The sequence below is a fragment of the Mercenaria mercenaria genome, chromosome 17 (assembly GCF_021730395.1).
Source record: "Mercenaria mercenaria strain notata chromosome 17, MADL_Memer_1, whole genome shotgun sequence".
Classification (NCBI taxonomy): Eukaryota; Metazoa; Mollusca; class Bivalvia; order Venerida; family Veneridae; genus Mercenaria; species Mercenaria mercenaria.
This window is the reverse complement of record NC_069377.1, coordinates 41,618,268-41,632,056: the sequence shown is the minus strand read 5'-3', so window position 1 is coordinate 41,632,056 and position 13,789 is coordinate 41,618,268. Positions and strand designations below refer to the sequence as shown.

The window sequence follows — 13,789 nt, the reverse complement described above, 5'->3', positions numbered from 1 at the left end:
CCAAATCACTTCGACTGGGATCCACTTCTTTTATTTAAAATCCGACAGATGGTTTATTTCAAAAGGCTATGTTTCATCATGGTAAAAAACAAATGGTCACTGCATTTAATCAAAGAGCTATAATTGTACATTATAGGTCTTTGATTTAATGAGACATCACACGGAAAACCAATCAAAATATGTTTTATAATTACTTGATTTGAAAAAATTACAAGATTCATTTGTTGGGGCTCCAGTTGAAACAAGTGCAGAAAATCGTCTTTGCAACCCGACGGTGCAAAAAAGAAAAAGAAAAAAAAAAATGGACTGGCAAACACGAATGATAAAGAAAACCGGAGTGGTGCTGTTTATCAAATCGGTCTTTTAAAAAACGTTTCAAAATGAAATTTTGTTTACATCAGAAGAGAACATATAACTTTTAAAATGTAGCTGCTTACTGAAGTACAACAAAAGTGAAATGAAATATCCGTGGCCAACACGCGTGACCTTTTGGTACTATACATGTGGGAAATTCGATCTCAGCATTCATATAACATACACATTCGGTCCGCGGCAGAGTATTTTTAAAATACCGAGACTGTTTAGCAGAGAATATGTGTCATGTAATTGTATTTTATAGAATTCCGTCAAAGAATGAGGAAACATCACAAAGTATCTGCCGTGTATACGGTACCAGTCACGTGCGTTGGCTTTTAGACTAGTTACGCACACGGTGTCAATGCCTCGGTAATTTTATCCTTACAAGTATTTTCTCCGAAAAAAATCGAAATTTAAACAAAGTAACAATCACACATAACACTGAATAACTGTCTTCATTGTATGGAAACACGCGGTGACCGGTAACTCAGTTTTAATGTATGACATGATTATATCTTTACTCTATCACGTTTAACAAAATATGTAATATTGGGAATGCAGTGGGTGGGGTAGCGCCGATGTCAGGATTTTCATTTCGGACCGATTGAGTTATCAAAATTTCCGGAGCCCTGGTCCATGGTGACAGTTTTTTTCAGAAACTAAACCTATCAACATACTTGATTTCACAAACAGTGAAACATGTCTCACGCAATATCCAGACTTCTTCTAGCATCTGAAGTCATTGGAAGACTAAGACACACTTGAGCAATGCAAGCTGTCCCCAGATCGTTTCTTGATATGTTCTATATTTAGACTGCTTAAAAACTCGAGCATTTTGCTCATTCCCTTGCCACTGCAAGCAAAGAGTGTTTTACTGTGTTATCTCAAAAGCATTGCATATATTTTAAAGTGAAAGGTAACACTGTACAAATCTCAAAATACAGACAGGGATCTATACAAGATGCCATAAGGGACTACTGTCCAACTACGGAGACAAAGTTACAAACCCCACTTGCATTTCTTCTTTAGTAAAACTAGCCGCCTCCTCCCCTAGTTCATGTAAATACATACAGTCCTGCAAACAAAAGGTAACAAAGGGTCACTTAACAATATAACCATTTACTAAGCTTGTTTATTTATATTTGTTTATGTTTAATGATACCATTTAGGAATAAGGCAATCCCCTGGTTCAGGTAGAAGAGGGCAGTATTTCATGTACCAGTGGCCACCTTGGTATAACCATCAACCTTCCACAAGCCTGCTGAATGACTTCCTCAAATGAAAGAGTTGTACACCCTTTCAAGGTTTCAAACCGATAGTAAAGAGGGTCAAGTGATGCAGTCAAGCAACTTTAACTACTAGACCGTGACTGCCCATTCTTCTACCTTCTATTTGCATTCTATAACATGTCTGCATGAAAGGTCATAATATCAATTAAATCAAACTGCTAATAAGCACATAATTGATTCAATTTTAATTGGAACTATGAAAGAGAAGGAAATGGACATGAAAATAAAACTAAAATCTTACTGTTTTAGGACACTGTGTGCCTCTTAGAAAATGGCTACAGTATTTAGTTGTTCCAAGCGAGGCTTTCAAAGTTCGACCATCTATATGTACATTGTTCACAGCTATTATGGCTTTAAGAGCATCTTCAGTTTTATTATAAGTTACATAAGCACTAGCACTGGGACCCTGAAAATATATCAAACATAAAACTAAGAAATGATGTTTCATATGTATAAATCCTATCATATGGAAGCTGCTTCTTCATCCAAATTGTAAATGTTCTTTACTTCCTACAGGTACATTATAGAAAAGTTGAACCACATGAATTGATAATGGCAGTTATTTTTTCTTTTAAATTAAATGCTACCTAATGTTTAAAAACATGAAATCAAAGAATATGAAACTCGTAACAATATAATGGGATTCCCTTTCTAGAGTCACATGATGTGATCAATGTTTACCTGTGCACCAGCATATGATGTACTCTGGTTTATCACAACTTTATGAATTTTTCCAAATTTTCCAAAATATTCATGTTTCTTTAGCACTTCTGGATCAGCCAATCTTGTGGACAGACCAACAACAAACACTAAATTTCTTTGGACTACCCTGTAATATATATAAATGAGTACTTGTTTTGCTTAATCATATTTTGTGCTCCTCAGCAAAAGGACATCTGCTAATTTTGTATACGTAAAATATCCAGGATGAAGAATATGTATCAACAACAGCAACCAGTAACTTCCTTTTACCTTCTAACTCATCAGTCCCTTATAGGCAAAAAAATTTCCTAAAAAGTTGAAACACTAACATTTAGTTTTATGATTTCAAATACTTTGTATCAGTTGGCCTGACTACCCCTTTCAATGCCCTATATATCATTGCTTGCACGGTAATATTTACCTGACATTGGCGAGATGTTTTCTATTTTCTGCAGCTTTCTGTTTTCTCTGCAGATCTTTCTGACGTCTTTCTTTCTTTATCCTCTGTAACCTGCAATATTGGAACAGAAAGATTTAGCTTCAGTAGATAATTGCAAGAAGTACACAGGAAGACATTAATCATTGGAAGATCATTGAAAAGTCATCTAGTACACTACAACTAAAAACATTTGCTACTGGTGAGGACATCAAAACACAGTATCATTTTAAATGTTGTAGACTGATTAAATAACAATTCCATTAGAAGCCTAGACATCTGAGATGAACAAGTTGGTGAATACTGATCAATATGAGACAAAGTTACATGAAAACATGACACATACTCATCTTCTGTGAGAGGATTGAATTTAGCTGGATCCTCTGGATATGCCTGTAATAAGACAAAAATTGTAACAATATATAAACACATGGCATGTTACTTTAAAAGCAAATGAAAATTTTATAACACCAGGATACTTAAAGAAGTCAGAGGGCAGATCAGGGCATTGTTTTCGTTTTTGGTTAATGGGTTGTATGTTTTTGCAAATTTTTACCACTTAGCATAAACATTTATTTCACCAAAATAGCTTCACTGTTAACAACTAAACATGAAGTGAAGACCTCCTAGTAGATATGCAAGTATTCATTAAGAGGTTTCACTTAAAAAATGACAATTGTCCATAATTTGTGTTTCATCTATTAAAGTTATATTAAACTTCACAGATACAGTGCAATAACTCCTGCCATACCTTTCTGCAAGCTGGACAAAGACCGTTTTCATCAGTTCTTATCCTATGCCAACAGAATCTGCAAATCTGAAATAAAAACATTACAATATCAAAATATTCTATTCTCCAACAGCAATATATGAATGCATTAGAGTATAAAAATTTACACATAACAGTGAAATTGCAGTTAATAAAAGGGCTAATTAATCAGGCAAAAAGTAACAATTTTTACTATTTAATAAAAACATTCTAACCCTAGATGCTGGTAAGAAAGATAAAATAACTGACTTACATACATATATATGTAGTTACATTACCAATATAGCAAGAGTTTACACCTTCAAAGTGATTAATCAAAATTGAGCTGTGCCATGGGAAAACCAACATAGTGGCTTCACTTTCAAAGCCTATTGCAATTAGAGAAACTGTTAGCGAACAGCATGGATCCTGACCAGACTGCGCAGTCTGGTCAGGATCCTTGCTGGTCGCAAACCCACTATGTTGGTTTTCTCATGGCACGGGTCAAATTATGGTCAAGTAAAAGATTTGTTCAAAACTCTAACATCTCATTATTTACACTTACTTGTGTTCACATAACTCTCAATACAAGTTAGATTTTCACTGACTGTTTTAAAAATTTGATGGGTTATTTCAACATTTATAAGTATAGACTTGATAAATACTTTGCCTAAGGAATGATATAAAATAGAATATTTATTGTAATATATTTGTGAAAGATTTGTATTAACAATTATCCATTTAGGGGCCTTTGCCTATCTTCGTTGTGCAACTATGATCAGTTGGAATACATGCAGAAGCTAGACACAGTTTTAAAACTCGATTTTAGTTCAGATTGTTGAAACATGCTCATATCTACAAACTAGAAATCATACTTAATAAAAAGAAATTCTCATCTATTAAAAAAATTTCATAAGGATCTATCACTATGTAATGGGTCTTTTCATTCCGTAAATCTCTAACAGAATATACAACAAGAGGACCATGATGGTCCTGAATCGCTCACCTATCCCCACATGACCCAGTGTTGAACTGAGTATGACGTCGTTATTTCTATTACTTGACACAGTGACCTAGTTTTTGAGCACATTTGACCTAGATATCATCAAGATAAAAAATTCTGACCAATTTTCATGAAGATCAATTGAAAAATATGACCTCTAGAGAGGTCACAAGGTTTTTCTATCATTTGACCTAATGACCTAGTTTCTGAAGGCACGTGACCCACTTTTGAACTTGACCTAGATATCATCAAGGTGAACATTCTCACCAATTTTCATGAAGATCTCATGAAAAATAAGGCCTCTAGAGAGGTCACAAGGTTTTTCTATTTTTCGACCTACTGACCTAGTTTTTGACCGCACATGACCCAGTTATGAACTTGACCTAGGTATCATCAAGATTAACATTCTCACCAATTTTCATGAAGATCCATTGAGAAATATGGCCCCTAGAGACGTCACAAGGTTTTTCTATTTTTAGACCTACTGACCTAGTTTTTGACCGCACGTGACCCAGTTTTGAACTTGACCTAGATATCATCAAGGTGAACATTCTGACCAATTTTCATGAAGATCTCTTGAAAAATATGGCCTCTAGACAGGTCACAAGGTTTTTCTATTTTTAGATCTACTGACCTAGTTATTGACCGCACTTAAACCAGTTTCGAACTTGACCTAGATATCATCAAGATTAACATTCTCACCAATTTTCATGAAGATCCATTGAGAAATATGGCCCCTAGAGACGTCACAAGGTTTTTCTATTTTTAGACCTACTGACCTAGTTTTTGACCGCACGTGACCCAGTTTCAAACTTGACCTTGATATCATCAAGGTGCACATTCTGACCAATTTTCATGAAGATCTCTTGAGAAATATGGCCTCTAGAGAGGTCACAAGGTTTTTCTATTTTTAGACCTACTGACCTAGTTTTTGACCCCACCTGACCCAGTTTCGAACTTGACCTAGATATCATCAAGGTGAACATTCTGATCAATTTTCATGAAAATCCATTGAGAAAGATGGCCTCTAGAGAGGTCACAAGGTTTTTCTATTTTTAGACCTACTGACCTAGTTTTTGACCCCACGTGACCCAGTTTCGAACTTGACCTAGATATCAACAAGGTGAACATTCTGACCAATTTTCATGAAGATCTCATGAAAAATATGGCCTCTAGAGGTCACAAGGTTTTTCTATTTTTAGACCTACTGACCTAGTTTTTGACTGCACGTGACCCAGTTTCGAACTTGACCTAGATATCACCAAGATTAACATTCTGACCAACTTTCATAAAGATCCCATGAAAAATGTGACCTCTAGAGTGGTCACAAGCAAAAGTTTACGGACGCACGGACGGACGACGGACGCCACGCGATCACAAAAGCTCACCTTGTCACTTTGTGACAGGTGAGCTAAAAAGTAAAATCTTAACTTAAATGCGACTGGCCACCTTTCAAGCAACCTTTAGGCAGATCGAAGACAAAACAATTCATTTATTTATTTTATTTGGGTTTTACGGCGCACCAACACAGTATAGGTTATATGGCGCCAAACAGGATTACAAATTTTGGTTCCACATCTCATTTACATCGAAATTAAACATGAGGTATGGAATCAAAATTTGCATACCTGCTGGAATCACAGAGTTACTGCAAAACCAAGTGTTAAGACCCTATTAGTCGCCTCTTACGATCATGCAAGGGTAAGGCAGTGGTTCCAATTCTTTTCATACACAGATCATCCCACAAACACATGGGGCGACAAAACAATTCAAAAAGATAGGAGGAAAGCCACTGAAAACTTACCTGATATCCACATGTGCATGGGAAGAAATTAATATCATCAATTTCCAATGGTTCCATACATAGGGGACACTGAAATAATAAACATTAATCAACTTTATTTCCTGATGAATATCTTCTAACACAGGCAAAGTAAGACTAAATGTTAATTCAACTTGCTTATTTAAAAACATACAGACAAGTGTAAGATATACTGCCATAAATGAAGTATTTTTATAATACTGAACATTTCAAAATATTTTTTCTCTTTTCATATAAGGTAAAACAGAATAACAAGAGACAAGTAGAGCAGAATCTGCCTGCCTTATTAATGATGTGAGTAACAATTTCAACTAGTAAGAGTTTACGCAACATGTACAAGGGTTACTTGTTAAAGGAGTATTGATTTGCAATGTCGAATAGTTTTTAGTTTGTACATTGTAGAATGGTCATGTGAAAATACAAGAGGACCATGATGGTCCTGAATCGCTCACTTGTCTCCACATGACCCAATTTTCATGAAGATCCATTGAAAAATATGGCTTCTAGAGAGGTCACAAGGTTTTTCTATTATCTGACCTAATGACCTAGTTTTTGAAGGCACATGACCCAGTTCTGATCTTGACCTAGATATTATCAAGGTGAACATTCTCACCAATTTTCATGAAGATCTCATGAAGAGTATGGCCTCTAGAGAGGTCACAAGGTTTTTCTATTTTTATACCTACTGACCTAAAATGTGACCCAGTTTCAAATTTTATCTAGATATCATCAAGGTGAACATTCAGACAAATTTTCATGAAGATCCATTGAAAAATATGGCCTCTAGAGTGGTCAAAAGGTTTTTCTATATTTAGACCTACTGACCTAGTTTTTGACCACAGTTGACCCAGTTTTGAACTTGACCTAGATATCATCAAAATGAATATTCAGACCAACTTCCATACAGATCCCATGAAAAATATGGCCTCTAGAGAGGTCACAAGGTTTTTTTATTATTTGACCTACTGACCTAGTTTTTGATGGCATGTGACCCAGTTTCGAACTTGACCTAGATGTCATCAAGGTGAACATTCTGACCAATTTTCATAAAGATCCATTGAAAAGTATGGTCTCTAGAGAGGTCACAAGATTTTTCTATTTTTAGACCTACTGACCTAGTTTTTGACTGCAGTTGACCCAGTTTCAAATCTGACCTAGATATCATCAAGATGAACATTCAGACTAACTTTCATACAGATCCCATGAAAAATATGGCCTCTAGAGAGGTCACAAGGTTTTTTCAGTATTTGACCTACTGACCTACTTTTTGAAAACACGTGACCCACTTTCGAACTTCACCTAGATATAATCAAGGTGAACACTCTGACCAACTTTTATAAAGATCTATTCATAAGTATGGCCTCTAGAGAGGTCAAAAGGTTTTTCTATTTTTAGACCTACTGACCTAGTTTTTGATCGCACGTGACCCAGTTTCGAACTTGACATAGATATCATCAAGATAAACATTCAGACTAACTTTCATACAGATCCCATGAAAAATATGGCTTTTAGATAGGTCACAAGGTTTTTCTATTATTTGACCTACTGACCTAGTTTTTGATGGCACGTGACCCAGTTTTGAACTTGACCTAGATATCATCAAGGTGAACATTCTGACCAATTTTCATGAAGATCTTGTGAAATATATGGCCTCTAGAGAGGTCACAAGGTTCTTCTATTTTTAGACCTACTGACCTAGTTTTTGATTGCACGTGACCCAGTTTCGAACTTGACCTAGATATCATCAAGTTGAACATTCTGACCAACTTTCATAAAGATCCCATGAAAAATGTGACCTCTAGAGTGGTCACAAGCAAAAGTTTACGCACGCACGGACGACAGACGCTGCGCGATCACAAAAGCTCACCTTGTCACTTTGTGACAGGTGAGCTAATAAAAGACACAGTTATTGATCTGCATGCACATCTCTTGTGTAATTTAACCTTATTCTTTTTTATTGATTTTTATAGGTGCACAGAAGCAGCAGACTAAAGCAGTTCTATTTACACGAGCCAGAGAATATACATTAACATTAAATAAATTGCTTTATAAAAATAACTTTCCTAAACAACCTTTTGCATGCAACATGTACTCATTTAACCATCCTGAATAGATCCAAAGAAGTTCTTGTACATAAAAAGGTTTTTGCCATAAATAATTATGTATAGGTCACATGGCTGCTTTCCAGCTTTTGACAGTGGAAGACACAGTGTCCCTGAAGGCACTATTTCAGGCTCAAGCTGATACCTGGGTAGAACCATCCACAATATGAAACCAGCTTTGATGCTTCCACACATGAAAATTCTACATGTCAAGGCAGTTTCCAACCAACAGTGGTCACAGGCTGTGACTATAATTGCTCAACCATAGAACTATCAGTTCTACACATGAAAAAAAAGGTCTTACCCATAAATACCAATGGTTACAATTAAATGATTATGTACAGGTTTCAAATTACCTCAATCTGTTCATCATTTCCTGACATGACTGTTTTTCTCTCTAGCGTAGAATCTCACGTCTGAAAAACAATATACTTCAAATGACTCATCTAATCTTGTAAATTTTGAGTAAATATAAATTAGGACTGTGCGATAATTAAACAATCAGCTGCTAAAACATACAACTTACCTAAAATATGGAGACTGCAAGAGTTTCGTGAGCTTAGCTCAAGTCCAAAGCAAAATAATTTATTGTTTACTTATTATAACTACCACTTGTTTAAACAAGAGGGTCATGATGACCCTGAATTGCTCACCTGAGTAATATGAGCCACATGTTTAAAATGCCAAACTGATGCTAAAATATAAGAAAGCAGGTCAGTAGGCCATATTCAATTATTCATAGTCACTGAAAGTCAGTTTTAAAATCGGTGTGCAAAACTGTACATGTCATCCAAATTTCAAGGCTGTATCTTAAAAAAATAAGAAAGTAGGTCAGTAGGTCAATGTCACAGTCAGGTGACCCCTAATCACTTGGGGTCATCAGGTAATTATAATCAAATAGTCTAGGAAATATGATCTGATGATTTTTAAGTATTTATTCCTATATAACTCATATAACAAGTGACCCCCAGGGCGGGGCCTCTTTTCACCCCAGTGGAATAATTCGAACAATCTTATTAGACATCCACTAGGCAATGCTACATACCAAATATCAATGGCCTAGGCCTTGAACTTTCACACAAGAAGATATTTTTTCCCAATATAAGTCTATGTTAAATTTGGGACCCCCAAGGTATGGGCTCTTTTCACCCCAGTGGCATAATTTGAACAATTCTGGTAGAGGACCAAAAGGTAATGCTACATACCAAATATCAAAGGCCTAGGTATTGTGGTTTTAGACAAGATTTTTTGTTTAAAGTTTTTTTCCTATATGTCTATGTAAAACTTGGGACCCCCAGGGTGGGGCCTCTTTTCACCCTAGGGGAATAATTTGAACAATCTTGTTAAACATCCACAAGGCAAATGCAACATACCAAATATCAAAAGCATAGGCCTTGCAGTTTCAGACAAGAAGATTTTTAAGTTTTTCCTATATATGTCTATGTAAAATTTGAGACCCCCCAGGGCAGGGCCTCTTTTCACTCCAGGGTTAAAATTTGAATAATTTTGGTAGAGGACCACAAGGCAATGCTACATACCAAATATCAAAGGCATAGGTCTTGTGGTTTCAGACAAGAAGATTTTTAAAGTTTTTTTCCTATATAAGTCTATGCAAAACTTGGGACCCCCGGGTCAGGGCCTCTTTTCACCCAAGGGGCATAATTTGAACAATCTCCTTAGAGGACAATTAGATGATGTCATAAGCCAAATATCAAGGATCTACGCCTTGCGGTTTTGGACAAGAAGATTTTTAATTTTTTTCCTAGGAGTTCTACATGTAATTCAATTTTAGGGGTGTAACGATACATCGAACTATCGATGCATTGCGATACTAAGTGTCCCGATAGCATGCATCGATAGAAAGGTCACGATCCAATAACAATCGCCGATAGTTTCTTCAACAATCAATAGTTTCGAAATTTTAGTAAATACAGAAATAATTCATAATTTATAAACCAAGAAACAGAGCCAGCTTTCATTTGCGCCTCAGAAAATGTTTACGTCTCCATTACAATAATTACCCTCACTGAATTTAACTACCATAAAGGACTGAGAAGTCTGGGAGATAATTAATAAATTTAGTTTCTTAGAAACTGTGATTAAACATATTTAAATAACTGTTAATCTTAGATGAGAAAATGTACTATTGAGAAAGAAGGCTACTTGTATTATACAGCAAACTGTTCGGTAGGGCCCTTCATTTAGTGCTGGTACACCTTAATCCGATCCGTTAATTTTCGTCTTTTTTGATGCTTTGGGTTATTAAACATGTTGACATTCGCAACAAAATGGCCGATTCGTTTGAGTATACCTTGCATAGGTTTATTGTTTAACTTATTGTTCCAAAGCCAAGGAATGCAAGAAGTATTTAATGTTAGAATTATTTCTGTCCATTTCATTTATACAAACATCTCAATGTGTGTTAACAGCAATTATAAACAGTGCCGTCTCTTACACTGTGTAACAATGCCAGTTGGTAGCTTTACTGTATAAAATATGATGGCCAATAACTATTGCAATAGTATCGCAATAGTAACCTGCAATAGAATAGTATCGCAATAGTTTTAAGCAATATCAATAGTATTGCAATAGTCAAAATTGGCCTCAATAGTCGCCCCTATTCAATTTGTTTGAATAATTTTGAAAGGGGACCACCCAAGGATCATTCCTGTGAAGTTTGAAGTAATTCTGTCCAGTGGTTTTCAAGATTTTTTAGAAAATGTTGACTGATGGACGACGGACATTGAGCAGTCATAAAAGCTCACCACGAGCCTTTGGCTCAGGTGAGCTAAAAACACATATAAAATAGGCCACTCTTTAAACATAGTAAAAAAGATTTATTTGAAAATCATTTTCTATCACTAACAGTAATGCATGAGTTTCAAAATGATTCATATAATAAAAGTCTCATAACCTCCGTCATTTGTGCATTCAGTCACTAGGCTGAGTCACCATCACATTACAGCATCATTTTTGTTATGGAATTTGAAAACATGTATAATTTCATTGTTTACAATTTGAATCGGGTGAAGAGTCGACTTGGGTAATGTATAAAATCAGTTTTTCAGGACCAAACCGTGAAATTACAGCGGTGACTTTTCCCAAAGTCTAACAATCATAAATTTGCCAAAAAAATTGAGCTGATCCATTTTCAAAGTATTCAGACTAGAGTGAACAAATTACCTTAACTGTGAATACATACAGGGAATTTCATGTAAACCCCATGTTTAGAGTCCTACAAAACAGGAATCTGGTACATAAAAGTACCAGGGCTGTATTTTAGCCTATTACATAATTCTGAACGAGTGCTCTTATCGTTGATGAAATAATCACAATCTGAATCTTTCATTAAATTGGGAAATTTCACCAGTTTTTTTTTTTTTAATAAATGCCAAGATCTGTCCGGATGGGACTGCAATAAGTATAAAGTGCCGTTTACGTTACATGGCGCATATCTGTCAATGTTACCCCCCTTCTGCTTGCTATTTTTTTATGAGGTCGAATTTTTTTTAAAAAGTGGGAAAAAACACTATTCTGAGAGGGGATTGTGGCCGACATTCAGCCCCAAATTTTGCAAAAACGAAAGCCCTGAAATGAGAATATGTCTTAACTGATGCCACCAAAAAGATTAAGAAATAAAGTTACTGGGTGGTAGCCAGAACTACTTGTCAAGTAGCGACTACCCCAACACATCTACATGTATGCTTTAAGTGAGCCTGCTATTTATCATCACTTACATATAAATAAGCATAACAAAGATTTCCTGTTAATGAAATGTCATATATCTAAATCATTATCATCTATAATTAGATCATTTCTCATCAAAAGAAAAATGGGTGTGTGCCCTTGTTCACAACTGCAACAAAAATTATCTCCTTTGAATTTAATGTTGAGGATACAGAACTCCTGTAATAACTTTAGAATAAAGATGGTCGCTGACCTAATAATTCAGTGCTATTTAAAACCAGAATATGAAATATTATGTCAAAATTTTCGCCGTCCTTCACAAGCTGTTTAGACTGAAAATCGGGTTTAGACATGGTAAACTCCCAATGTATTTTCCAGCTTGGAGTTATCATATAAGTAGTTTCTGTAAAACCGAACGTTAGCTAACATCTTATGGATGTATATAAGGCAAAAATATATTTCTTAATAACGACAGATAGCTTACAATGCAGAAATTTTCTGAAGTATTATAACGACGACAGAATCGTAGATTTGTGCGCAACAAATTCACGCATCGAATGCCCGGATGTCACACTCACGAGATTGAGGACAGATACTACTAAATTACAACCATGAATTACTTGATCAATGACCACTAAGTATAGCGCATCAAGTCACTGTCATTAGAAATAAAGCGAATATATGTCAATGAGGCAGTTTCAAGGTTTCCGGTAACCGGATATCTAGACATTCACCTCGATAACTCAGTGGTATAGTAACGGAAAACATTGTCTGAATGTCAATTTATATCTGATAACACGAAATATTTTCTTGTTACCAATTTAGTAAGTAGCGGTGTCCAGACATTCCCCCCCCCCTCCCCCACCCCGCCCGCCAAGACGTTTCCCCCCAAGACTTTTCCAAATGGGGGGGGGGGGAATTGTCTTAGCTTTATAAGACTTTTAACCCCCATTTCTAAAAAAAAGGTATTATAATATGCCATATAACATATAAGCTAAAATATGCAGTAAAATATGTAGAAAATGTGTTTAATTAAAAAAAAGTTGTGTTGAAATAAAAAAAAAATGTGTTGAAATAAAAAAAAATGTGTTGAAATAAAAAACTGTGTTGAAATAAAAAATATGAAGAAAAAAAATGTGTTGAAATGAAAAAAAAAATGTTTATAACATTTAATGGTTACACTTGTAAAGCAGAAGACCTGTAATGTAAACAACAAAAGATCAAAGGAAAATATTGATAAACATCAATTAATTATAATTTCCATTGATGTTGAAAAAGTTGAAAAAATAAATCAAAAAGGCTTTATTTGTGACAAATTATCAGGGTTAATTAATTAGTCTGACCAGCTAACAATTTACTCATTATCAAGCCTATGATAGTTGTGAATTACCATAATGGATATGTTTGCGCTCATTAAATAATACGGTTTTTGAAGTGTTTTTTTTTTTATGTACCTGTGAGTGTGAGAAGCAACAGTTTGCAATGATGCTAAAGGTAAGATTAATTATGCATATTTATTTCTTTTACATTTCTTTATGTATGCCTCCTGTTCAATTCAATTCAATTCAATTCAGTTTATTACTCTCATTTCATGATACACATGATAATATGAGGCAAAATACAATATTGACATATAATATCAG

General features: G+C 35.1%; 1 protein-coding gene across 4 annotated transcripts in view; it reads right to left on the bottom strand.

The window, feature by feature from the left end:
- The window catches only part of LOC123537189 (CCR4-NOT transcription complex subunit 4-like), a 37,516-nt gene extending 24,789 nt beyond the window's left edge, over nucleotides 1-12,727 (bottom strand). For 3 of the 4 annotated variants that reach the window (XM_045320814.2, XM_045320816.2, XM_045320817.2), the window contains exons 1-9: nucleotides 12,631-12,727; nucleotides 8,816-8,875; nucleotides 6,340-6,408; nucleotides 3,536-3,601; nucleotides 3,131-3,177; nucleotides 2,770-2,859; nucleotides 2,328-2,475; nucleotides 1,888-2,052; nucleotides 1,365-1,432 (exon numbers count right to left, since the gene is read on the bottom strand). In XM_045320814.2, the coding sequence (XP_045176749.2) occupies nucleotides 1,365-1,432; nucleotides 1,888-2,052; nucleotides 2,328-2,475; nucleotides 2,770-2,859; nucleotides 3,131-3,177; nucleotides 3,536-3,601; nucleotides 6,340-6,408; nucleotides 8,816-8,842 (680 nt within the window). In that variant the 5' untranslated portion in view covers nucleotides 8,843-8,875; nucleotides 12,631-12,727. The remainder of the gene's footprint in view (nucleotides 1-1,364; nucleotides 1,433-1,887; nucleotides 2,053-2,327; nucleotides 2,476-2,769; nucleotides 2,860-3,130; nucleotides 3,178-3,535; nucleotides 3,602-6,339; nucleotides 6,409-8,815; nucleotides 8,876-12,630) is intronic. The other variant, XM_045320815.2, reaches the window with a different exon arrangement.
- Between the last annotated feature and the right edge of the window lie 1,062 nt (nucleotides 12,728-13,789).